At 36.5% G+C, this 26,561-nt stretch overlaps 3 protein-coding genes and 1 long non-coding RNA gene across 4 annotated transcripts; 1 reads left to right on the top strand and 3 right to left on the bottom strand.

Annotated features, from left to right (window-relative positions):
• Positions 1 to 2,731: 2,731 nt before the first annotated feature.
• On the bottom strand, positions 2,732 to 8,245 carry LOC140768387 (auxin response factor 4-like). The gene is made up of 15 exons (XM_073108644.1): positions 7,978 to 8,245; positions 7,804 to 7,907; positions 7,612 to 7,707; positions 7,462 to 7,518; positions 7,233 to 7,388; positions 7,023 to 7,107; positions 6,624 to 6,714; positions 6,384 to 6,548; positions 6,087 to 6,206; positions 5,931 to 6,006; positions 5,680 to 5,848; positions 4,656 to 5,587; positions 3,906 to 4,096; positions 3,588 to 3,780; positions 2,732 to 3,150 (listed from the first exon to the last, which is right to left on the bottom strand). The coding sequence occupies exons 1-14, from the start codon at positions 8,012 to 8,014 to the stop codon at positions 3,612 to 3,614; spliced, it is 2,448 nt and encodes an 815-aa protein (XP_072964745.1). The 5' UTR covers positions 8,015 to 8,245; the 3' UTR covers positions 2,732 to 3,150; positions 3,588 to 3,611.
• A 5,767-nt stretch (positions 8,246 to 14,012) lies between these two features.
• LOC140768001 (inactive leucine-rich repeat receptor-like protein kinase CORYNE) lies at positions 14,013 to 17,305 on the bottom strand. Its single transcript, XM_073108072.1, has 3 exons — positions 16,800 to 17,305; positions 15,469 to 16,718; positions 14,013 to 14,866 (listed from the first exon to the last, which is right to left on the bottom strand). The coding sequence occupies exons 2-3, from the start codon at positions 16,386 to 16,388 to the stop codon at positions 14,557 to 14,559; spliced, it is 1,230 nt and encodes a 409-aa protein (XP_072964173.1). The 5' UTR covers positions 16,389 to 16,718; positions 16,800 to 17,305; the 3' UTR covers positions 14,013 to 14,556.
• A 2,543-nt stretch (positions 17,306 to 19,848) lies between these two features.
• On the top strand, positions 19,849 to 22,055 carry LOC140768771 (uncharacterized). The gene is made up of 3 exons (XR_012105802.1): positions 19,849 to 20,874; positions 21,790 to 21,835; positions 21,932 to 22,055. It is a non-coding gene; the product is annotated as an uncharacterized lncRNA (long non-coding RNA).
• On the bottom strand, positions 20,897 to 23,446 carry LOC140768770 (trihelix transcription factor ASR3-like). Its single transcript, XM_073109170.1, has 3 exons — positions 22,602 to 23,446; positions 22,458 to 22,499; positions 20,897 to 22,065 (listed from the first exon to the last, which is right to left on the bottom strand). Exons 1-3 carry the CDS (start codon positions 23,344 to 23,346, stop codon positions 21,776 to 21,778), a joined length of 1,077 nt encoding a protein of 358 aa, XP_072965271.1. The 5' UTR covers positions 23,347 to 23,446; the 3' UTR covers positions 20,897 to 21,775.
• Between the last annotated feature and the right edge of the window lie 3,115 nt (positions 23,447 to 26,561).

The raw sequence follows: 26,561 nt of genomic DNA, 5'->3' as shown, positions 1-26,561 counted from the left end.
AATGAGACTTATTCTAGAATGAGGCTATTCCTATTCTACAAGTGAATAAGAGCTTGATGTGCTCCTTTTATAGTGTTGCGGCTAATTAGGAGGCTTATTTTTTCAGTGCTGTCTAATTATACATGAATATCTATAATTGTTAATGTTGTTATATGCTTAATACCATGCTTGTCTCATTGTCTTGTCCGCTACTGTTTAAAGTCGTTATTTTATCTTTTTTCTATACAAATAGTATCTATTTTTAAATTTATAACACTCAAACTTAAATATCAAAATGAGTCTATTTTACTATAGTCCTAAGTAAAATATTAATTTTGTTAAAATTTTTTCTATAAATTATTAATTTTATCAGCGTTTTAATATAAATGCTTCGTATCCCTTAGCCTAGAAAGATTTTTACTTAATAATTAAGCATTTTAGTTAAGGCTATCGTAAAATAGACCACTTTTGGTGCTGAGTTTTAGGTATGCTCATAGTTTGAAAATAAAATTTAAAAATATAGACCAAAAACTCTATAAAGAAAGAGACTTGGCTTGCAGAAAAGAAAAAGGAAAAATGTAAAGAAAGACTTGTCTTCTGGGCCTTCACTGTCTTCCCTGCAGACATGGTCCCTCCTGCTCTAAATCCAGTGGTTCTGAAATCAATGCTGTTTGTCTGAATCTTCTAACCATTTAATTTTGATGAGTTGTTATCCTCTACATTTACTACAATTCAAGTTGCACTACCACTGCTGCTGCAAACTTTAAAATCCCCTCCTCCTTATATACTTAATACACTTACCACCATACGTACGGATGGATATGGATTTATTCATCTCATCTGCCCAAGTGAGTAAGAAACAAGAGGCACCATGACTCATGGACAAGGAACAAATTCCTAGATTTGATTTTTATTTTTATTTTTATTTGGGGCTTAGATTTGATGGTTGGCCATCTAAAACTAAGACAAAACTTAGACAAAGATGTTTTTTTTTCTAATCCATTTAGGTTAATCATAAACTAGATAAAAGCTCTTCCAACACCTTGCAGAAGAAAGAAGAATTCAGAACCCTACCCTCCGTGATGGGCAAGCAAATAGGACACAATCACTGGGGACAACGATATTAAAAAGATTCACAACCCCATCTGAAAGCATTCACGATATTAGAAGGAAGATTCGCAACCACATCTCATTCTCTAATTCACCTCATATTTAAAAAAGAAGAAGAAGAAAGAATTAGATGTCCAAATTTGATATAAAAAAGAAAGGAACTCGCATAAAAAGATAATACTCGCCCCCTCTAGTGCAATTATGATGCTTGGAATAAAATATTCTTGAGCACTGGAGACCAAGAAGAAATGATATTTAACTAGTATAGAAAACAGAATACTAAATTTTAAGCAGTTGTCGCCGTGACTTGAGCATGATGTGCCAGTGGGTAGTGAAACAGCAATCACCAACCCCACATTCTATCACTCACGCAATCATATAGTTTAGTTTAATATTTGATCACCAAACATTATATATATATTATTGATCATGTGTTTGAATAGATAAGCACCTGGATATTTTATTGCCTATATATATATATATATAAAGCACAGTACAGACTGCACTACTCTTTATAAACAGATGCATTACTACATGTAAGGGTTGCATTACTCTTAAAAAGTCATTAAATATTTGTAGCCCCCATCCAACCACTCTTTTCTTCTATAATTTTTATATCACATACTGAGTTAACCCAAAGTAATAAATCTCTAACAAAATGGTATCTAAACAGAAATAGCATGTTAGGACACTTTAATTACTTTTTAAGTTGCCTAAAACATCCTTATCTTCTCTCTTTCCTTTCTAGGGTACCGTTACAAATTCAAACATTTCTAGAGAGTTTTTCTTAAAATTTAGTTAGAGATGTTCATGTAGGTTCATTCATTGAATTAAAATGAATATTAGTCAAAGTAACTGCAGGATGTCATACAAGAATTAGGAGTAAGATTACAAATAGCTTAAATACAAGGCCTTAATTACAAAATAACCAAAATGTTCCTAAAACACATACAACAGCAAACATGGACATTTGTTCATGCTTGCTTATATGATTGATTAGAAAGGGGAATTATCTTACAATTATTGCTCTCAGCACCTTATCCACATTGAACCTAGACACTGTATAAAGGTTATTTGGTAAAGGTTAGACACTGACAAATGAAGCCAAAAGCAGAGGTTTTAATGGAGTGGCTTTCATGTTTTGCTGCTACACCAAAAACAAAATAGCTTTCGTTTATGGCAACCAACCTTCCAGTAAAAGGTCTGTCCTCCCAGATATTTGGTTAACTATTGAAATGTCTAAAACTACCCAATCATGAAGGGGCCCTCCTCTCTTACTATGCCTGCCATAAGAATAGAAATATAAGAAAGGGGCAAAAGGGACCACTTCTGCTACCTTTTAAGCTCAGTGACCCCCGACCAACCTTTCAATCTTGTTGAGCTCTATTTCTATTTCTATTTCTACCATCACATTTCACCTCCGTTCTCCACACAGCTCTTGCGCTCCTCCCATGAAAAGGATTGCTTAGGTTACCGAGAAGCAATAGCCAACAAAATAAATAGCCAGAAAAAATAACCCTAATTCACATACCACAAGGACCACATGTTGGTGTTTCACAAGAAATTTATCTTCAAAAGATACATTTGCAAAACAAAGACAAACAAAATTGCATGTGAGAGACAAAAATAGAAAGAACCAGACTAAAGGGAAGTGACATATACATTTCTCTATAACTATGCATATGAAAATACATATATATGACTGGTGGTTCATCTCAAATTACAAAGCTAAGTATACTATGGAGAGGTTAAGGCAAGGGCTCCGCAATCCAAGGAATAGGATGAGCTCATTCATGAGATGGAAAGGAGCTATATACATGGATGATGGAAAGTAGTGTTGGCCCTTTTATCTTTTAGCTAATATATGTCAAAAAGAAACACACAGAAAAGAAAAAGAAAAATTCATAAGGGAAGCTCATAATACATTGACAGCTGCCTCAGATAAGGATGACTCCTTGCGGAAGTGGTGGGGGCTTACCAACTGATATTTCTAGCAACTCAGCTAAGTCCCACCACAGACGAGAGCTTTCCATGAATACTTTCTACTTGTGCTTCCAAAACCTATAGAAGGCCAAAAAGAAAAAGAAAAGATGAGTCTTTCTGTTTAAAGGAGGTGAGAAAAAGAGACCGGATTCAAGTAAAGGATAGTTCCCATCTCCATCTGCCTATCCTTATCTTTTATGGTAAGTAGTAGATCACACCACCAGAACATCTTAGAATCACAAAGAAAAAGGAACTGGGTTTAATTGATTACTGACAAAATATTGACTTAAACCAAGCAGCATGAGTTCGGTTAGCAAGTTTCAGTTATACAAATCAAGTTCTGCTCCAAAACATGATTCCATTTTTATGTAAAGAGAAAAAAACTATATAGTTCTGAAGATCAAGGAAATCATCTTTCCATTAAAGCATCAATATGGAACATAACGAACTACTTCCTCAACTCATCAATAAGTTGTCTAGTAAAAACGGTAAATATAAATTAGAAAGCCACTCACATAAATATTTCCCCAGCAGTTCGGTTAATTAGTTGCTGGTGTAGAGAGATGAGCTTCAGTTTCTTTTGCAATACTATTTCCTTCACAACCAGCTAGGAACTCCTCAACTCTAGGGGTCAAGCGTCCTGCATTCATGTTCTGAACCTCCTCTCTTGTGTATAAATATATCTTGCAGACCATATTACAGAATTCTCTGTTTAGAGAACAATAGTTAGTATATGAAGACTATTCTAATCAAGAGAAGCGCATACTTGAAGTACTATTCGAATGTGAATGTGGCATGTTAAAATAAAAGCATGTGACAAAATGAAGCCTTACTGCCAGGGGTCATCTCCAACAAGCATCATATCACCCTCATTATCTGTATATACAAGCATCCAGTTTTTGTTTGGAGCCATTAATTCACCCTCAAATTCAAACATCTGATCTAACTCGGCAATCAATTCATCATAGCCCTTGAACTTTGTCAGGTCCACAGATCTACCAAGTGCAATTCCCTGCTTATGGACCTGGAAGAATGTATAATTATTAAAATGATTACTTCCAAATCAAAGGAGATCAATGCCCAATGCCCAGAAAATTAGACTAGAAAACAAAAACCAATAAGAATCTTAGAGCAACATATGACTTTGTTTAATATGCATAACAGCCAGAAACTCCCTGGAACATTGGATGAAATAAATAATTTATCAGTAAGAATTACCAGAAATTAACAATCATTTAAGAAAAAAAGGAACAGTAATAGAAAAATACAATGGTACAGAGTTATAAGAATTACCAGAAATTAACAATCATTAAAGACAAATTACTTTAGTAGAGCTAAACCATTCTACTAAACCATGACTACCAATTTTGTAACCAGTAAAAAGACACATGATGATACGTTAGAATGATTACTATTTTAGTCATATATACTGAATGACATGAATTTCCAGCCTTCAGATATAATTAATTTCTTTCACACCATCCTCTAAAAGAATAACAACTAAAACTATGTTTAAACAAACTAATATTGCAAAGAAATGAACAAACAAGTATCATTTTATAAATGCTAAAACAAGAAACTACCTTTGTGCAACTTCTGCTTGAGGTACTGTGGGACTTGCTCTGTACATCCTTAACACTCTGCAGTTGCTGCTGAAGATACTTATCATCTCCACTTCCCTTTGGAGTGGTGCTTGCTGATGGTGTACCTTTTAAGGCTTCAAGACGACAGTCAGCATCCAGGGCATGTGGTTGGTTCATGGCTACCAATGGTTGTGTACATAACATCGGGTCAAAAGTAGCATTTATAGGCGTCTTTGTTTGATCAAATGCTGGAGGACTGCTCTTCAGATTAAATCCAAAGAGTTTATAGTTGCCACTTTCTTTTGTTCTCCCCAACTCAGTCTCAGCCATCGAGGGATGTGGTTTTGACACCCTTGGCTGCTCAGTTTGAGAAGTGGGCAGCAAAGGAGCCAACCATGATGAATTCTGTTGAAGTCTAAGATCTTGTCCATGAGATTTTTCGCTTAATTTGCCATAATTAACATTTTGGGTATTCCAATAAGATATCTCACTGGTTTGTGTAGCCATCCTCAAGTTTGATTCCACATACGAGGAAGACTTTGAAGGAGTCAGGAATGGGTTTGCAACCAAGTTACGGTCAATCTCCTGATCTTGAAATTGGTTCCTCAAAGGATTCAGGCCACCTGGAGTCTCTTTGAAGAATTGCATAAATCCATGGGAGTTGTTAAAAGGTCGAAATCCAGATACATTATCCTTATAGTCAGCTTCACACCTACTCAGCTTCATCCATTTATCTGAGTGCAACCTTCTCTGGGAAGATATAGTATCATTTTTGTCTTCATCAAGAGAAGACGCCCATGTTGCAGGCTTTTGAGCCGCGTCTGACTGATTACTGTCAGATAAGTTGCTTCTCAAGGTCACTACTTCTTGACCTTGCAAGACCCTAGGAATTCCATGAGATTGGGAAGGGTCTGCATTAACTTTACTCACACCTACCAAGATAAGCACAATAAATGAGAGTTGCAGCACATCGTGATACAAATACTGATTGCAGAATTTCAAGCTTCAAAAGCTGTAAATTTACCTTCTTTTGCTATAACAGAAGAATCTGGGGATGATGGGAGAACATTTGGCCGGAGCCTTTTGACTCTAGAAGCTGGAAGTGGATTCACAGGAGGAGTTGAAGCAGGTTCTATTTTCCATGGAGAAACTCTATCTGGGCGAGGAATGGATGATGTCTCATCCCAGCGCACCTAAATTCCAAATTTACCAATCAATCTGAAATAATAGGAACTAGAGGCTTGAGATTTGCTGAGTATACAGAAAGCCAACTACCTTTAGGGATCTCCATTTTGATCCGGGCCACATGTTGGAATCCACATCTCCATTGCCAACTATGGTACCAGTAAACCTGTCAGATATGTATACAGTATCAGAAAAAGGCAGAAACTAAGAACACAAAAACTTCACCATGCCAAAAAAAGGTAATACCTTTGCTCTGGTGCCTCTTCACCTTCAAACCTCATTTTGAATCTCATCCCTATTGAATAGTTGTTTTTGATGGATTCCATATATTGATCATATGGAACAATGAACTCTGATGGGCTTGTCCTGTTTGCCAGATTTAATTATTAGGTAAGGCCAAATTAAATCAATCAGAAAAAAGACAGTTTCCTTATCCTCAACAGAATATGCATTATCAACGTTTCAGTTAGTTAACTTGAACCGCTTGCAGAAAAAGAAAATTGCTGTATTATAACAGGTAAAATCTAAGCAACGCTTGCAAACCTTGGTTTGTAGTAGACTGTGAATATGGTTTTTGTTGTTATAGCATGCCATGCAGTTGCAAGAACACCAAGGTGCATGCTATGGCTAGATATGACTGAAGATGGGACATTGGTAAGTTGTCTCATAGCCCGTCTAACACCAACACGTAACTCACCATTTTCTCCTCTGCAAACCACAAAATCATTTCAGTACTGAATCAAAGATATTAACAATCAGCAATAGTTAATAACAGCGTCAGACCTCAGAAATATAAAAGCATCCCCAGCAACAAGCCTCTTGGAACTAACAAAAACACTCCATCCACTTTGAAGGAGATGTCTCCTGGGCTGACCTGAAATTACATTCAAATAGCAATGAACCCATATGGTTAAGAATTAAAAGAACCAGAAAACCATCATTAATATATGTCTATCAGAGACACCCTATTAGCTGTGCCAGAAATAAGCTTATGATTTATGATAGCACTTTAAACATTATAACATCAGAACTTAGTCAAGCATTCATTTCCTTCACTTAATGCATTAATAACATGGCACCATCTAATACCAAGCAACTCTTCTCCTAAGAATTAATCTTATTAAATCTGCAAAGAACAATATCTAGAACTTATCATCAATCAAAACTAATATTTGTAATTACCACGAAATATATGGCGGAAGCGCCACTCCACGCCATGCAGATCCTTCGCTACAAGCTCCTGTGCCGGAGGCTGCTGACTCATATCCTGATAATAGAAAAGACCTTCATACAACTACTTAAGCACTATATAGAAACAAGAAAGAATAATGATATCTCGTTTGTGCCAATCAAAAACCAATCAAGCTAACTAGCTGAGGACCAAGAACCAACCAGAGGAGGAAGGCACTCATCTGCATGCCGCTTTAGCACAGAGAACCCACCATGAGTGCTTGTGTCGGAGGCAGTCAAGGTCTTGCAGAAGGAGTGCACCCGTGGCCTTGGCGGCGGAGGTGGTAAATTCCCCTTCTCCACAGTATTCTCATCTTCCTAAACAACAGAAGAAAACAATAAATTCACGCTATTACTTCAATTCATCACAAAACCAAGCCAAAACCCTTACATTTGCCTCCGGAAGCAGCATCACCTGAGCAAAAACCTCATCCGTGTCCGGCTCAGCCTATCCACCACACAAAACCACAAAACATAACTTGATACGTACGAACCCTAATTCTCAAAATAATGCAATTTTGAGAAAAGAAATAGAGATTACCTTTAACTGGACGTTGATCACCCGGCAAAGGATTTTGGACGGGAGATCGTACAACCGCATCTGCTTGTCCGCCGTCTGATTCGTCGACGCCTCCACCTAAATCACCACAAAATCAACAAAGGTTCAAATTTTAAGTAGTATACAAGAAAAAAAAAAGGAAAAAAAAACCTTAAATTGGTGAGGAATTCGAACCTGCTCTAGGTGACCTTGAGGAAAGTAGAAGACCGTCTCCCCCTCTCTAGGAACAGTGACCAAAGGGCCGGCACAGGAGTGCCAGAGTTCCATATAGAGCTCATCTAAGCAAGAGAAGAACAAATCATGAGCGCAAACCCTAGAAGAAGACGAAGAAGAAGCCTAAAGACGTACCTCTGGAAGCCACCTCCGGCGACGACATCTCTACCATCCCTTTGCGCCAAATCTCATCCACAGCCCTAACGAAATCGCTATGGGAGACCGGAACCGTCTTCAAATCCGAAGCACGCACAGGTCGAAAACCCTAGAAATCGATCGGATCGCCCTCGAGACCCTCGACTTCCTTCCGATTTCTCCGCCTATCTCTCCCTCTCTCTCTCTCTCTCTCTCTCTCTCTCTTGGGGTTTGGTCTCTTTGAAGGGAGTAGAAAGATAGTTAGAGAGAGAGAGAGAGAGAGAGAGATACAAATGTTGGACCGTGACGGACACTCTCACACCGGGGGGTGACGGGATCCCCTCGGCTTTCGACCCACGGGTCGCTAAAGTCGCGTGAAGCCGTTATAGTCACCGGTTCGGTTACTTTCCCTTTTGTGGAAACGAACCGGCTTTGGCTTGACAAAAGGGTAAAATTGACCGGCGGAGCATTAAAAAGAACAAGGAAAGTTTACATATAACACCCTCCATTTGACGGGTATCCGTCGTACGCAATACTGTACACGTAATAGAAGGTAGTAGTTGGCGTGTTGTACAGACTTGACCATTGCCACTCGGCATCTTTAAATAATTACCCTCAACCAATGATACAACTAATTATTATACCATCTATAAATAAGCCAACACACTCATCCCCTCCTCGGTCAACTTTTTTATTATATGATCGAAGGAAGGGACTGATTTCAAAAATATCAATATACAGGGTCCTGATTGTAAAATTTGTCAATAGGAAAACAGGAAATACCAATTATAGTAGTAGGGTTGACGGCGTTGGAAACTAGGTTGGGGGGGGGGGGCGTTTGGGCGATAGGAGGCAAAGTTCTGTTTGTCGTGCTACGACACGGCAAAAGGTCAGAGGGGAGGGGGGATGGTCTTACGTTATTGGGGAGCTACAATATTCTAATAATAATTTAATATCAACGTGATAAAGACCTGCCTCGGGAATTGTGCAACATAAGGTGCATGAATCGTAGGTAACCCCTACCCAATCGGTGAATTCCCCCTAGTAAAATATTCATTATGGAAACTTTCAAAAAACACCCCAACTTTATCTCTCTTTTTTTTCTCTCTCTCTCTCTCTCTAAAATTACTCTTTATCTTTTCACCAAAAGTATTCCAAAAGGAACTCTTGACTTTCCTTTTTAACTCGTTATTTTAATAAAACTGAATTATCTCAGGAGCTTCTTTTTTTTTTGGAAAAAAATAATAAGATAGGGTTTGAATCATAAAAAAAAAACCCCTGTTGGCCTCCAACAGGCACTTTTAAGTGATTGATGTTAATTTCTTAAAGGGACTATTCCGTAATTGCCGTCAAAAACTTCTAAAATTATTAAACTCTTTAAAAAAAATCATTTCATTAATTAAATCTAAATAATAAAAGATCACTTTGAAATTATTTAAAATAATTTTAAAGCTATCTAAAGTTATTGTGTATCATAATATCATAAAGAATTATTTTTGAGAAACAAATTAGCAAAATATTTTAGGTTCTAAACTTTAAGAAAGAAATATATTTAAATCATTTACATCTTTGTGTTCTTTTTAGAATATTCTATGAATATTCTCTTAAAGGCTAATTGTAATAGTAATTCTAAAAGAGTTGAAATATTTTAATAACAATTATGATATTTTTGAAATTACAGTGGCAATTATAATATTTTGAAATTATTAGTGGCAATTAGGAGAAACAATGTTTATAAAATGATGCATTATGCTATGATATAATATTGGGTTATATCAAGAAAGAAACATGGCCCGGGCACCTTTGCTAGGGTTTTGAAAAAAAAAACAAAAAAATTTCCCTCCCCAAAGGTGTCTCTCTATCGCCATTAGCTTTCATCCTCTCCTTTCTCCTAAACACTTTAATCGGAGAACAAGAAAAAGCTCCCTCCTTCTTATATATGAGGCTCCTCTCTTTCTCTCTCGTTCCTCCTCTTTTTTCACAACATTTTTTCCTCCTTATTTCCTTTTGTTCCAGCTTCCAAGTCATTTTTCTCTTCTCTTTTCTTCTTCTTCTTTTTCTCCATAATCCTTTCCTCCTTCGCATGTGGTTTGGTACTGTTGATCCTAATATAGATTCTAATCCATTATCCTCGACCTACCGCCATTGTTGCTCGGTTCATCTTGGCCCAATTCAAGGACGGCGTGGCTAAGAACTATTTAGCAATCGCTATTGTAGTTGTTAGTATTGCTATCTTTAGTTATAAGTTGATTAATACTATGTCTTATTATTGTTCAGTCTATTTTTAATTATGTATATGGCTTGTGTCTAGGGCTAGTGCCCTAAATCTCTTTCCGTTATACATGTAAAAGTTGCAACTATAATATTTAATAAAATGATCTTTGTCTGTTGGCTTTTCCCTAAAAAAATAAAAAAAATTTATTGGCTATATTTTGAAGTTGCATACTTCCCACCAATGGTCATGCCGTAAAAGAGAGAAAAATAAGGAACTACTAACCTGCGCTATCACTATCGGTACTCATTCGAGTTTTTAATATCTCTTTATATCTTTCTGGATCTTTCTTTCTCTCTCCCTCAAGCTAGGACACCCAACAGGGGTGCGAGCTTGGACGAGTAGCGAAGGTGACTCGGTGAGCAACAATCGACAAGATCGATGGCGATTGATGAAGCTACTAGGCAAGTTGTCATGCAGCACCCTCGTGCCACTTGTCATAGTACGCCGTCAGCACAACCATCCATGCCTCCAACCTCAACTTTGAAATATGATTCAATTTTCTCTAAATATTATCATATCACATAGATGGCGACTTACCTTCATGTATCTTGTGTTTCCTTATCAACTATTATTGAATGAGTTTACATTTGAATGCAACTTTCACAATTATTGATGTATTCTATGTTTTTGGTTCTCAAATTCAACAATGGGTGGCAATCAATGACTATATATAATGGCTTTGGGAATTGATACATGCCATATTTTTTTACCCAAACACTCTTATTAAGATGTCATTTCTCTCTTTCTATGTGATGTTAGATAGTTCACATGTGGAGATGCTTAATATTAAACTAAGAAGGATCAAAGTGTGTGAGATGTGCCATGAATTTATTAATGTGTAGAAAGATTAAAGAGTTTGTTTTATAGCTAATGTTCTCCTAGGTCTGTCGGTTGTTCTAAAAAGAAGAGAGGAACAGAGTAAATGTCAAATAAAAGCCCTCTTGTGAACACATCTCATGCTCTTCTATGTATCTTTTTCATCTCTCTTTTTTTGTTCTTTTGACAAAGACCATATGCCATTGTAAATCTCTATGAATAAAATCAACCCAAATATCAAGAGTATAAAGTTTGGCAAACCCAAAATGGGAATCTTGATGCCAATGGTTAGAAATTGAACAAAGCCTCTGCCACTGCCTCTATCAGGAGTCTAATCTGAAGGATTCCTTGCATATATTTTGGTTACCAATTGGAAATTTACTTCATTGACAAAGGGAAAGATGTGACCACAATTTGAAGCACATTTATTAGTCATCAAACATTCTGCATGTTTAGTTCATGACACAAAACATGATGAGGCTCAACAACCTATGTAGACTATTGAAACTTTTTATATCCTTCTATCTTTTACTTTTAATCTTTTTTACCTTCATCTGGTGAAAAAAATAATGTCCACTAAACTTTAGGAATTATGAGGATTTAATACACCCAGAAAATAGAATAAAAAAGTCATTGAGAAAATCTCTTGTGAGTTCCTCTTGAGAACTGCTCATAAGAGTCAATTCTGGGAGACCTTTTTATATGTCTAGACATCCATTGTTGTATGTGATCAAAAGAAAAGGAACAAAAATAAAGTAGTCATGAAATCTCCTCTGGAGCTTCAACCTAGGATTTTCTTATCGACTGTGATAGAACTTTGACTATTGTGATAAAAGGTCAAAAGAAAAACACTATTATGTTATATAAAAGAGCATAAAGTCATGGTTAACATTGAAACATAACATATTTTTTTCATAAAATTATACTACATGGATGCCTTTGTTTAGAGAATATAAAGATGAGATCTTACTAATTATCTTGTGGGTTCTATATAATTTCATATTCCGTTCGAAAATAATAGACGATATTCACGACGAAGGGATATAATATCTTATTTTGGGGTTGAGATATATATCTTGAATGGAGAGATAATAACCTAACAATAAAGTTAGATATTTAGATATATTTAAAAAAAAAACTAACTAACAATCTTATGTTCTATTTTTTAATCCTTTTATTAGTCTTTTGTATTATATATATATTTAAAATAATTAAAAAGTTTTACAATTTTTATTATTATTATTAAGCATTTGTTTATTAGCATTATTCTATTATTTCTATACTTTTGGCTCTAACTCTGATTATGTGAATTGAAGGTGATTATTTTGATAATTAGCATAATACAATTTAATGATAAGTTTGGGATAATCAATATTAGTTTAAAATAGTAATTGATGTTATTAATTTTTTTTATCAAGAATAATAATGTAATTTTATTTAATTATCCCATATATAGTGATGTATAAACTTATTCCCCACTTTTCAACCCTACAACCAAACTCACCACATCTATATATTGTAGAATATATCAAACCCAAGGCCCAAATGGGAAGAGATGGGCCAGGATGGATTAAAATTTTAATTTTTTTTGGCCCAAATCCAAGATGTACAATTTTGTTTCAAGCCAGACTAGCTTTTCTTAATCTTTATAAAAGATTAGGGCATAAGTGGCATCCTAGTCTTGAACCAAATAATAATTATTTTTTTATAACAAGTATATTTAAAGTATAACATCAAGTTTTTCCTTTTTTTTTTCTTCTATTCTATAATCTAAAAGTTATAATAACACAATGAAAATATAATTAATCATAATAATTAAATGTTACATAATTAAGAGATTGAGTGCTTTGATTGTTGCTATTTCTATTGATGTACACATAATTAACTTAGGTTTTATGATGTGAGACCATGAAGGTGAATATTCTTCATATTTAGCACATTACTTAATTTTATTTTTCTTTTTTTAAAAGATTATAAGCTAATAAGCTAGACAAAGGGTCGGCAATTATCATGCACTCACTTATTTACTATTGATGCCACTAGAAAAGGCGAATTATTGGCTAGGATTAAGTGTGGGCCAACGTTGTGCAAGTCAGTTCATTCAAATGAGTTATCAAATGTACACCAATTCATGAGTTGTGTACATTCGACGACTCCGATCACACTCGCTTAAATTTTATAGCTTTGTATATTTCATTTCAAGTGTGACTGAAGATATTGGGTATAATATCCAACTTTAAATACATATGCTCTGCACATGAACTGTACTCGAGGGTGTTTACGTGACTCGTTAGTTAATATTTCTCCAGAGTATTCAAACAAAACTAGTTTTACTATAATAATTCTAACAAGAAAACAATCAACACTAAACACATGCCATAACAAGTCTTCTAGAAATTACACTCTCAACATAAAAGGCTTCTCAAGCATCATCCATCCTTGTATTACTTTCGCTTAAGCATGCTTAGCCGTAAAAATTCTACTAGATTCAGTGTTTAATTGCTGTTATCATTGCACCTTTATTTGATGAAGCCAAGAATCCTACATCAATCATCCTATATAAGTTGTGGTGAAGAAGATTGATCAAACATGAAGTGTGAGTTCATTGCTTAGCTTGATTGATACTAGTTGTAAACCAAGTTTATTAATGTAAAGGCTAAGAGGAATCTTATTAGAGTACATAGTTTGATACTAAATGTCTTTCCTTTTGCCATGGCATCTTTCCAGCACTAAAAACTAGCTTTTTCTTCTTCTTTTTCTCCTCCTCTCTGCAGCCAATCCACATGCATGCCCTTCTCAAAGCCTTTTCATGTACAAATCCATGCATGCCTCCAACCCCACATCTATAAATCATATGTAGAGAAAAAGAGATAGGGAGAGGGAGAGAGATGACAAAAGCTATAAAACAATGAAATGTATGATAACAATAAGCTGCATCACCTTACACCAATCTAGAAAAGTTCCTACAAGGGAGAGGGAGAGAGATGACAAAAGCTATAAAACAATGAAATGTATGATAACAATAAGCTGCATCACCTTACACCAATCTAGAAAAGTTCCTACAACCCTAGCTCAGTAATATTAACATCTACAACTAAAATGGTCCCCCTCTCAAAGCAAGACTGATCCAAGAGAATCCATCCACAATACATGCATTGTGGATCCCATAACCTTTTACTCATATGAAAGAATATTCCCCTCCATGATTGCTAAATTTTTCATCCATCAGTAATGTAAGGTAATGAACTCAAGAAATAATATGTATTCACATTGCTCAGGGCTCACATTGCTCAGGGCTTAAAGGGAAAGCCCAAATATCTCATCCATCTACATACAAAAAGGATTATAGGGCAGTATAAGGAAAATTATGAGCTTGTTAGATGCAAGCACCTGGGAAACTTAGCCCGGGAATCTACCGTTAGAGTATACAATGAGAGGCTCGGTTAATATTTTCAACAGTGTTTGTCTTTGGGGACAAAGGAGTAGTGTCATAAGCTATTCAGCTGGGTTAGCATGATGAAAAGCTCATCACTCGATGGTCGATCGGCGGGTAAATCTGATAAGCACACAAGTGCGATCCTAATTGCCATCAGCATCTCCTCTTCTTCCCCCTCGTCGGCTATGATTATGTTGTCTAATGCTTCTTTAGCCTCCCCAGATTGCTGCATGTGCCTGAGCCATCGAGCCAAACTGCTCTTCCCCACATCTCCTGCAAAGAATGGATCTGACGGGTCTCTCCCTGTGAGCAGGACACCAAGGATCATCCCAAAACTATAGATGTCACTTTTGTCTGTGTACCTTCAGTGTATCAATGAACATCTAGATCAGAAAAAAAAAGGCATCTCAATAATGCATTCAAGAAAGAAGTAAATGGGCTCTAGTCTCCGGTAAAGGTAGCTGCTAATAAGCAAATGTTACAAGTAATTAATATCAAAAACTAGTCTTCAAGTTTTTACAAGTTAACAGAAACAAAATTAGTAACATAAAAAATAAAAGAAAATAGTAATCCCATTGTCTTCCTTATAAAAGTTAATTACCAATCAGTGAAGCAACTTCAGACTATTAGTTCTTCAAAAAGGAGTTCAGATGGAAAATAGGACATCTGGAATTGCTAAGCCTAAAATCAAATCGCCATGACTTATTCACCACTCATGGTAGAGTTCAACAAATAATTCGAACCAGCTCCAAAGTATGTAATCGACTAAATTATAGATAAACTTCTAGTAATTCAAATTGCCATCACCAAGATGCCATCAAGGAGCATGAGGAGAAAACAAAGGATGAAATCATCTTGGCACTTGAATTTTTACGAAAGCATCAAATATGAATACATTAAACTAAGAACTTGAATAGAACTAAGTACTTTGTGCATTTTGTATAAGCAAAGAATAGAACTTTACCTGCTACTCTGATAACACTCAGGAGCAACATAATGGGCAGAACTTGAAACCTCCAAATAATTAGCTGTGATCAGTCTCGTCAATCCGCAATCCCCCAATCTTGGCTCAAACCTTTCATCCAACATCACATTTGAGGGCTTCAAATTGCTATGCAATATCCTTGGGTTACATTCAAAATGCAGATACCTCAATCCTTTCACAATCCCGAGCGCAATTTGATTTCTTACATCCCATCCAATGCTAATTTGTTGTGACCTCACCCTCTTCATCACATCCTCAAGACTTCCGGTAGGAATGTAGTCATATACCAGAGAGAAAGAATCACCATCATGAACATATGCTCTCAAGCTCATCACATTGCGATGTTTCACCAGTGCCAGAATCTCCAGCTGTTGCTGCACTCTTTTCTTCTCAGAATTGGAATTATGCAAAGGAGAGGCATTGGCCTGATTTCCTTCGAGCCTCTTCACTGCAATAACAACCTCATTGTCGAGGACCACTTTATAGTACTTCCTATTAGGGCTCAACCCGAGCAATTGGGCCAACTGCATCTCCTTGGCAAGGGCTACTTGGAGGGTTTTAGGAGAAATGTGCGGGGTGAAGACAACAGGGCCTTTAAGGATTGGAGTCCGGTTTGTATATATGACAAAAAGCCGAATCAAGAAGAGGAAGATAAGAGCAAGAATGAAGCCGGTCACAGAGCCGAAAAGGATGCCAAGGAGGATTCTTCGCAGATGGGTGCTATTTGAGGTTTTGGGAATCTTGGATGGGGAAGGAGATGATGTGCTTTGTGAGAACATAAGTTCCGAATGGAGATGCTGGGAGTAGGATACTTCTAGGGCTTGGAAGAGGAAGAAGAAAAGAATTAAGAGGGTCTGAAGAGCTAGGGCTTTTCTAGAGCTTTTGCACCTCCCCTCCATGAAAAGAACACAGTTGAGTGAACAAAAGCCCAAAAGCTAAAGCAAAAACAACCAAAATCAAATTATTTACTCTCCCTAGACCAGAACAATAAGCTTTAACACAAACCAAAAATGGAAGCAAAACCAAACATGGGCTTATTGGGGATTCTCACAAGGAAAAGAGAGACAAGAAGTTTCAAATGCCTTTCGAATAACTCCTCCTAAAACAAAGATGACAACCTTAAAATTACTGGGAAATTCTAGATGGACAACAGTTCACCAAGTTTCAAACCACATCAAAAGTAAGTAACCAAGATTGAAGGTTTCTTCTACTTTCCCTTTCTCCTTGAACTGAAAATGAGCAGACATAGCAATAAGATGAAATCTTTTTGAATGTTTGAAGAAAACTAGAGAAAAGAAAACAACTATTACCTCAAACAACACTCTCAAGAGCAAGATGGAGTTAAACCCAATGAAGAACAAGATTGCAAGCCTTCAAGCACACAAAGCTCACTCCTTTGATAGCTAATAACTTGATTCCATTCTTGTGCTCTCACTCTAAATAGAGTAGAGAAGCTCAAAACTTCCGGTAACAAAGGTGCCACATCTCTTCCCTTTGCCCACCTCTCTCTCTCACACACACACATAGAATCTAGCAATTAAAGCAAATGACTACTCTCCTCCCATCCCAAAGCACCCAAAAAACTTAGCTTAAATCCCCATTTAAGGAAAGGAAACACAGAAGTGGCTTAAGTAGTAACTTTTGAAAGTCTCCAGTAATTACCCATTTTTAAGCTCATAGCCAAATTTGCTCTCCAACATTCCTTGCTCTCTCTCTCTCCCTCCCCCCCTCTCTCTCTCTCTCTTAACCTGATGCAAACCAACAAAGGAGTTTGAAAGAATGAGCTCTCGATCCATATCTTAGATTGTCTTCAGAAAGAGATGGGTCAAGGTGTAACACACAAAATCAAAGTGTGAGCATATCGATTTCAAGAGGAAAAAAGAAGCCTCTTTGATTCCCGTGCAAGTTTATGTTTTTCTTATAATATCTATTTCTTTTTCACTTAGAGACTGATTTATATGTTAATTACATTTGCGTCCTATCTTTTCAGTATAATATTCTTTTATTATTATTATTATTATTATTATTTTATGGCAGTATGTAAACCATAATTAATAAATAGATAGTGAATAATGAAATCTAAATTATTTCAAAATGAACTACCACAATAATACGAGATGGTTTTTCTTGTACTAATGTAAGAGTAGATGGCAAAATGGAAACAAAAAATCCGAAAAAAAGAAGTTAGAGTAGAGGAGGAATGTGAATAGTATAAAACCCAGGGGTTGTTTTACAAGTTTCCGTACTTTAAGCCGTGCACAACGAGCGAGGATTAAAAAGAGGAAAATTTGAATTTAACACCCGCTATTATATTTTTACGTGGTAAAATTACATTTAGGTCCAAATTCATTCTTCTAATTTTATTTGTGTAACTATTCTCATAATTATATTTCAACTGAAGACATTATTTTTTCCATAGCATTTGATTAATTAACAAGTCAATTATAATAAATATATATATATAAATAAATATTTGAGTTATTAATCATGTCCCAATTATAAGAAAAGGCAGGGGGAATTTCTCCATTATTTGCTAAGCAACAGTGCTTTGATAAGCGAGAATAACTTTTATTTTTCTTTGGTATCTAAATCGAAATTTCCTTAGTTTGGAATATTCCTTGCTTTAATTTTCCTTTCCTATTATTAATTAATTACAAATCAGTCCTTTGGCTACGCATGCGGGTGCCTCCTTTTAAAATTTAAAAATTATAAGTACTATTTGGCTTGTAAACAACTACCCTTGTACTGAAATGGACCCCATTAAGCTTTGATTTCAAATAAAAAAAATTTTGAATTCAAATTCTGACGTTGGTTTATCACTTGCATCCAAAAGTATCTACTTTAAAGTCGTAGAATATTTTTTAACCAAAAATGGCCCTTATTTAGTGGTCATATCCCTTTATTAATAGACTAAGAGTATAAATTATTTGTAGAATATTTTAAAATTAGGTCTTTGTTCTAACTATAATTATTTCTATATCTATTTGTATTATAAAATAAGGGACTATAATTATCTTTAATGTGATATAATATGAAGGAAAAGATGAAAATATATATATATATATATATATCTTACTTTTTATGAAATTATAATAATACTCTTTAGTTTGATATAATAGATATTAAGTATAAAATAATAGCTGTAATTTTGAAGAATAGTGTTTGTGTTCTATATTACAACTATTATGATATGTCGATGTTATTATAAAATAAATATTTATATTTTTAGAATAAGTAAAATATTGTTTTATAAAGTGAACCGAGATGAGTATATGTTTTAAATTTAAACCCTAAATAGACTATCGCAATATTCAGAACTTCTCCTTTGCAATTTTCGACAAAATAATCTGCAATACACTTGTTACAAAAGGAAATAAAATTAGGGTAGAGGTTTGAAATTTGGGTAATAAGATAAATCAATGAGAAAAAAAGAGTGACTATTAAAGAATAGTGTGGTTGAGAGATTAGGGTACAAAGGAGTAAAATATGTGCTTGAATTAGAGATATGAGATTATGAGTGACCATGGTATCTAATGGTTAGTGGAGCTCATAAAAAGAGGAATATATGCCATTAACTTATTCCTTACCACAAACTTTCAAAGGATTCCTGAAAATTAAATATGCTTATTCTCTTCTCCACTTTGAGCTTTGAAGTTTTCTTGGGGCAATTACTACCTTTTATGTCTTAATCTAATATGCCTACTTAGTAACCGATAATGACACCATTATGCTGATCATCAAAACAAGTGAGTGGTTGATTAAAAAATAGTGTGAGGTAGTAAGGTCTATGGAGGGAGTGATGCAATGTGAAGGTTTAAAAAAAAAAAAGAATCCTTTGGTTAGCCCTAGTAGAATGATTTACTCTTAGTCTAACGAGTTTTTATTTTTATCAAATGCAACTTATTTAATAATTAGATTACGGTTGTGTTAGAATGACATTGACTCAATCAAAATTTGACCTAACACGAATCCACTTAACACAACCTGATTACCTCTTTTTCTCTCTTCCTCCCTCTCCTTCATCCAATTCCATGGTTCCGCCTTCCACCCTTGTCGACACTCACCTCATAGTTCTCTTAGTGATCTCCCTTTTCATTACAGTCCACCTCATTGTCATCTATCTCTCATCCTTCTGGTCATCATCTCTTCTTAATCTAGGATCCTCCCACCTCGCTATCATCCTCTCCATGGTCTCTCCTATTACAATTCATCATCCTTTCCTCCCAAATGTAGGTTCCACCATCTCCGTCACCTACCGGCCTCATTCTCATCTATCTTGGCTATGCCCCCAAGCTCCAAATCCCTCGCCTTGCCGCTAGTTACTTTCGGTCGCAAAGATTCCTCCGTTGCCATGGACTATTCTCGGTTAGGTTTGCTTCATCCGCTTATGTGTATGCCCATATATGTATGCATACATATATGTTAAATCACTAGTATCCTCTTCCTCCAATCTAGATCCTTTTTGTTAATTTTAATTTTTGGTTTTAGTTCTATTGCTTCGGTTCGCAGTTTTGACAAAACTTTAACGAATCTTCTAATGGTCTAGTAACAAATAGTTTCTTGTGGGTCTGTATTTCTACCATGGCTAGCTTCATTGTAGAGCTCGGTCTTCCAAAGACTCTTTCCAATCCAATTTATCCTGCCATAGTTTGCAAAGCAGAAAGCTTGCTTCTAAGGCTATTATTACTCTACCATTTTCTTTTACTCTTATTGTGCATAAATGCTTGGTATTTACCACAGTGTGCATAAAAAATATAAGACTTACATCTTTAAGAAATTATGAGTATAAATGAGAATGTGTTTGAAATTAAGTATATGACTAAATCTAATTATCAAGTATAACATTCACATATGAGATTTCAATCCTACGTCGTCAATCTAAGATTTTTGGAATTTTTTACAAACTTTTTTTTAACCGAAATAAGTCATACTCCAGATTTAATACCAAGAGGAATTGTAAAGATCTAATGATATTAAAAAAGAGTATACAATAATATCAACAACCGATATGGGACTAATGTTCATACTACACCCCATGCATCAAAACTTTCACCTAAATCTCAGTCATGCTTTTCTTCAAAGCTGATATCGGCATTGCCTCCTCCTCCTCCTCCTCCTTCTCTCCCACATACACATCTCGATCGAAGCACCCGCACCCAGGTAACCTCCTCTTCCCTTCTCCCTTCTCCCCCAATCCTCCCAAGATCGGAGCTTTTTGAAGTCGCATACGAGGTTGCCCCCACCGCTTTTCCCGCACTGGAGCGGGCCCCGGTCGACTCCCCCACCCGCCGGCAGTAACCCGCCACCGGCCGTAGGAGGACGAGGATTGGTGGCGGTGACGGCGGAGTCCATCTCTGGGATGTATACGAGTTACGTGACGGCGAGGTAACGGATGGGCGACCCCATTAATTTGTTATCATCGGTTTTGGGTGATTTAAATTGAAACTCCCTAAAATCTCGCTGAAGAAGACGGTAATTGTAGTGAAATTTAAGTAGAGAAGTTATTTCATTAAATGTTAATCATGATCATACGTCAAATTCTATTGGTGGTAATAATGTTTAATTTTACGAATAATTAAAATATAAATATAAATATTATAGCTCCTCAGTAATTCAAATCAAACGAGTTGTTGCATTATTGCCCTTTACGATTATTTCACGTCATCGAATACAATCATAAGCTGGTGATTCCATAATAAGTTCATTATATGATTATTTTATGCCTCGTTTATTTTAGAATAAATATATTTTTTTAATTCTCGTAATAAGGTCTTTATTTTATAACTATTCTCATATTTACTCTTTCTCTTTCAGAATTAAAAGAATATATTTCTAAAGTAAACGAGATCTTAATGTTTTGAGATCCATGAGCACTGAACATAGTAACAATGTTTCTCCTGTCATTCTTATTCTAGCAATATGTGGTCTGTCTCTGTTGTAAGATGCTACTTCTTAGTTCCCACTCTGAGGGTCTGAGCCTTCTCTTCATGGAATTGAACTTATTCTGCTTCAGTATATATATATATATATATAGGAACAGATTTTGGCACAATTTCAGTTTATCTTATTCTTGACATAAATTCTCAATAAGTTGTAATGCCCAAACATCCACCATCAATACATAATACCATCAAAGAGTAAAGAATCTAAAAGAAAAAGAAGAAGAAAAGGTTTGCTAAGAGATATTCTATCCTTCTGTTAACTAGAGAAACCAATAATGGTTTCAGAAAATCTATCATTCTGCACTCTGTTATCTCTGGCTTCTGAACATCCTCATTCTTTGGGTTCATAATTTGTCAGCAATTCGTTCTACAGCATCTGCAAGTTTGCTGAGAACATTAAGAAGGTGATCAGCTTGCTCCTTCCTCTGATCTCTATCCAACTGATAATTATGGTTCTGAGTTTCCAGTTGGGCAGTAAGCATTGTGCTGTTCTTCTGTAGGACTTCTATCAATTTGTTCTCTAAAGAGGTTTCTTCGGCAATTTCAGGGGATGATGACCTCTTCAGCTTCGGCCCTTCCTGTCGTGATGATCCCTTCTCTGATATATCTGCTTGTTGCTTATCATTCATCATGTCTGCAAAATTATGAACTAATCAAATGCAAGATGTTCTGATACAATTTCCCTTGGATGCTAATTCAAGGAAATGAGTTCAAGATCTATCAAGGACTGAAAGCCTTTTAGAACTTCTAGTCTACATAAAGAGATGCTTACTTACTTACAGGAGGCAGAATTCAATTCATTATAAACATTATCTTCTCCTTGAGAACTTTATCAATCATTAGGACTCCAGGCTTATTCTAAGATTTACAATGTATAACTCTTTGTTTAGCACTTCTTTGCCATCAATAACTATCAGACTGTAATTTTGCAGGCAAAGAAGAAATAGGAGTGCCCCAAATTCGGCTGACAGAAGATCAAAGATATTTCATATTTACATATTATGAGGCAATATATAGAATCAATACCTGGATCAGAAAATTCCTCCTGGAATGGCTCATACTTCCTCTCTGCATGTTAGAAGAAGAGAAAACCCAATAAAAATCAAAGGTTGCATCTAAATGTCAACCAAGCATTTCTTCAAACTCATAAAAATCCGGACTTTTCCTCACCTGATATTGGCAACACCATCATCGCCTCCTCCTCATCTTCAAACAATCCCTCACCACTCTCCTTCCTCCCACTGTCAAACACCACCTCTTCCTCCTCTCTCTCCATTTCTATTTCTTCTTCTTCTTCTTCTTCTTCTTCTGATTCCTCCTCCCCCCTTTTGATCATCTCATACACCTGTCGATCGAAGCACCCAGGTAACCTCCTCGCCCTTCTCCTATCACTCCTCATCCCCCAAAACGACTCCCCTCCCTTCTCCCCCATCTCCCAAGACCGGATCTTTTTGAAGTCGCACACGAGGTTGCCCCACCGCTTCCGACACTGGAGCGGGCCCCGATCAACACCTCCCCGCCGGCAGTAATCCGACACCGCGGCCCACTTCGGCTCAGCCGCCGGGCTCTGGCGGCGGCGGTGGCGCTCCACCGCGCGCTTGGCTCGTAGGAGGACGAGGATCTCGTGTCCGGTCCAGCGTGGAAGGCGGTGGGCCCTGGTGGCGGTGGCGGTAACGGCGGAGTTGACGGCGTTTTCCATCTTTGGGATGTCTCGTGCATAGGATTTAGTTGACGGCGAGGTGACGGATGGGCGCGAAACAAATCTTGAGAGGAGGTAAGGAGGGGGGTTAATAAAAATATTAAGGAAAAGCAATTTAAATTGGTAGGCAATCCAAGTCCATAAATGTATTCCAAGGATTTGGTCATTTACTACAATGAGGGAATTATCAGATTTCGTGTGCATAAAATATAGCATATCTACGACCGTTTTGGGTGAATTTATAGTGTGCGATTTTATCGACAATAAATATTTAAAGATATAGTTCCCAGTTTGGTTCCTGCATTAGAAGAGCTGAGCTGTCCTGTCATCTTTTGTTATTATTTTTTAATAAGGATGTTAGCTATTTTAGTAATTAGATTGAACAATTAAACCAACTCTGCCAAAGAATCGAGCATGACATACAAACTCAACCCAATTCATCTTTGTTAATTATTTCATAAGTAATTCATAAATGTGCTGCCAATTAAGGATTTTTACAATTCACCTATTTTCACAATATGCGTGATTTCTAAACTATTCGTACTATTTAGAAAATTTGTATGTTTATATATTTTGTGGTTTACATTCTACATTTTTAATATTTAAATATTACGTTATATATTTCACTAAAGATTTATATAATACAATTTGAATTAGATTAACACTATCATCATTTGGATAGATTATAAAATATGCATATATTCTGATCTAATTCAAATTATTTGTCTACTAAAATGACTTTGGTATCCTTCCTCCTCTTTCTCATCTACTTCTAGAGCATCATGAAACTCCTCGGCCTAAATTCAAAAGCTAGAAGAGAAGAAATTGGGGTCTCGAAATTCTTTTCTCCTCCACCATCTTCTCCTCTCTTATTTGTTTGGAAGCCACATTCAATTCGAAATTCCTGAGTACTATATCTTAGTTTTTCGAAATTGAAAAAATTGGAACCATTTGTTTTAATATTTCATTGATTAATAAGTAATGTGTTTTAGGTCGCAAAGAAGATAATCTTTTTAGTGAATGTGGGTTTTGGCTGGGTGAAGACATTTTTGTAATGTCGTCAGTTTAATTAATTTAACCTATGAGTTTAACTAAGCTTAATTAATGAATATACCAATAGAGGATGTTCTACAAATATTTCGTCAAACATAGGGTACAATTTGTAAACATTAAAGTTGCAAGGGGAATACGGGAAACGTACGGTGAAAATGGAAACTTCCCTACTAATTTATTCTTGAGTATAAATAAAATTATAAAATAGCATAAAATACCAGTTGGTTTACATATAGATCTGGGATTGCATGAGATATAACTTGTATATAATGTTCTGATTTCTCATGCTTAACGAGTCAGTTGAGCATCTAATGTTTGGCTGCAGGTTCAGTGCCGAGGTCTAGGAGTTGGTCGAAGCAGGTATGACGCCTCCTCAAAACCTCAAGGAGAGGATCAACCCAGACTGGATTAACAAAGATTGGGCCAGTTCTAGGGCCGAGCGACACTATGTGAAATAAGTTATTGCCACCACTCTATGGGGCATCTAAAAGCAACACAACAGGAGGGTGTTTGGCGGGAAGGCGGAACCACCACAACCAGTAGCCAGACGTGCACTTCTCCTTGCTGAAGAGTACGCCAAATCAGCTAGCCCCGTACCAGCGGAGCAAATCCGCTGGCAAGTGCAATGGAGACCGCCGAAGCAAGGTTGGTACAAGCTCAATACGGATGGTGCATTCTCCCAATTGAACTACTAGGGTGAGGCAAGGGCGGTGCTCCGAATAGATGAGAGGTTGCTTGTCGCGCTAGTAGGGGAGCCTTGTCCGGCATCGTACGCCCAAGTGACGGAGGCTTGGGGACTCCGATTGGGCCTTAGGCTTGCACAAGAAGAAGGTGTCTATCGGCTCAAGGTTGAGCTCGAACTGGCCAAGATACTCCGGAAAGAAACCGACGCCCTTGGAGGATTAGGTCCTCGATAGATGAGTGCTTGGCCACCTTTGGCCACCTTGAGAGGTGTAAAATCTCTCGTACGAGGAGAGAGGGAAACATTGTTGCTGACTGGGCAGCAAACCAGGGTAAGACGTCGTCCAAGCGGATTGTGCTAAGGCCGGGTGTGGAGCTCCTTGCAGAGCTCCGTGGGCTATTGGGTTCTGACCAACCCGATGTGGGTGTAAGCTGATTAAGCTTGCAGCTTCCTTTATATCCAAAAAAAAAAAAAACACTAATAGGTGACCAAACAAATATTATAAACTTGGTGAATACCTCCTCCATAACTAACGGGGTCGCAAGATCAACTCAACTTCACACAATTAATATAAAAAAATTATTTGGTGGTTCCACTCAACAAATCAATTGATGACTCAACGATATGATAACCTAGAAGAGCAGCTCACGACAATTTAGAATGATGCATTAATAGTGTTTAGTTTGAAATAATAGCTCGCCGATGCACACAACTTTATAACCTCTATATCTAAGAGGTTTGACCATTTGTCAAGCCTATATATTAAATAAGAAAATAAAAGGTGATAAAAGGGAAAGGAAAGGTACACATAGAAGGATCCAAACCCAGCAACTGCTTTTGTCTAAATTTGACAAAGAAAGTAAACAGGGACAGCAATTCATTCTCCAGTAATTGGCAGCTTAAACTTACTAGTAATTTCGAATATCAGTGGACCAATAGAAGTGATTTACTAACCGAATCCCACATTAAATTAGTTAGGTCGTCTCTGAGGCCAAGCAAACATGATTTAACTCGACTCTATGACTAAGCCAAAGATGAGCTCAAACAGAAAATTGTGTACCTGGGTAATCGAGTTAGCAGAGTATCATATAGCAAGGTTGAGATCCTTTTCTGAGCAATTCTCTCCAGAAGAGATTTCCGTCAGGCCAGGTAATCAATTTAGATAATAGGTTTGCAACCAATTTGAATAACATGGATGACTGGGATCACCTCGTCCAATTCTTCCAAACCTGAATTTCTCCAATTAAATCAATATCTCAAGAGATGCATAGAAAAAATATAGCAATTAATCCAACTAATCCACCTTGGAGAAAATCCTCCAGCTTTTAGAAGATCCAGCAGCAGCACCCCATTCAAGATCAAAGCTGTGCTTGAGGCCCAAACTTGATTGCTGCAACATGTGGATAGCACCTGTTTATGCAAGAAAGGATCTAATGAGCAGCAACAAAGAAAACTATTAAGATCCCTTGATGAAAGCCAACTAGTTTAAGAAAATTAAGTGAGCCAAGAAGAAATATGAATTAGCAGCAATTGATGATTTAAAGTAGGGCACACTTGTCAAAAGCCAGGATAAGTATTTAGCGTAACGTCCAACCTGATATTAGGACGAGAGAGTTTTTCATCGCCTGGTCAATGAGTACAAGTAAACAGTCTCCATATCTCATATCACGTAAAAATCTTGGTAAAAGTAATCCTA

Source organism: Typha angustifolia, chromosome 10, assembly GCF_048772165.1.
Source record: "Typha angustifolia cultivar Huaian chromosome 10, ASM4877216v1, whole genome shotgun sequence".
In the NCBI taxonomy this organism is placed as follows: domain Eukaryota; kingdom Viridiplantae; phylum Streptophyta; class Magnoliopsida; order Poales; family Typhaceae; genus Typha; species Typha angustifolia.
The sequence above is the reverse complement of the archived record's forward strand: the minus strand, read 5'-3'. Positions and strand labels throughout refer to the sequence as shown.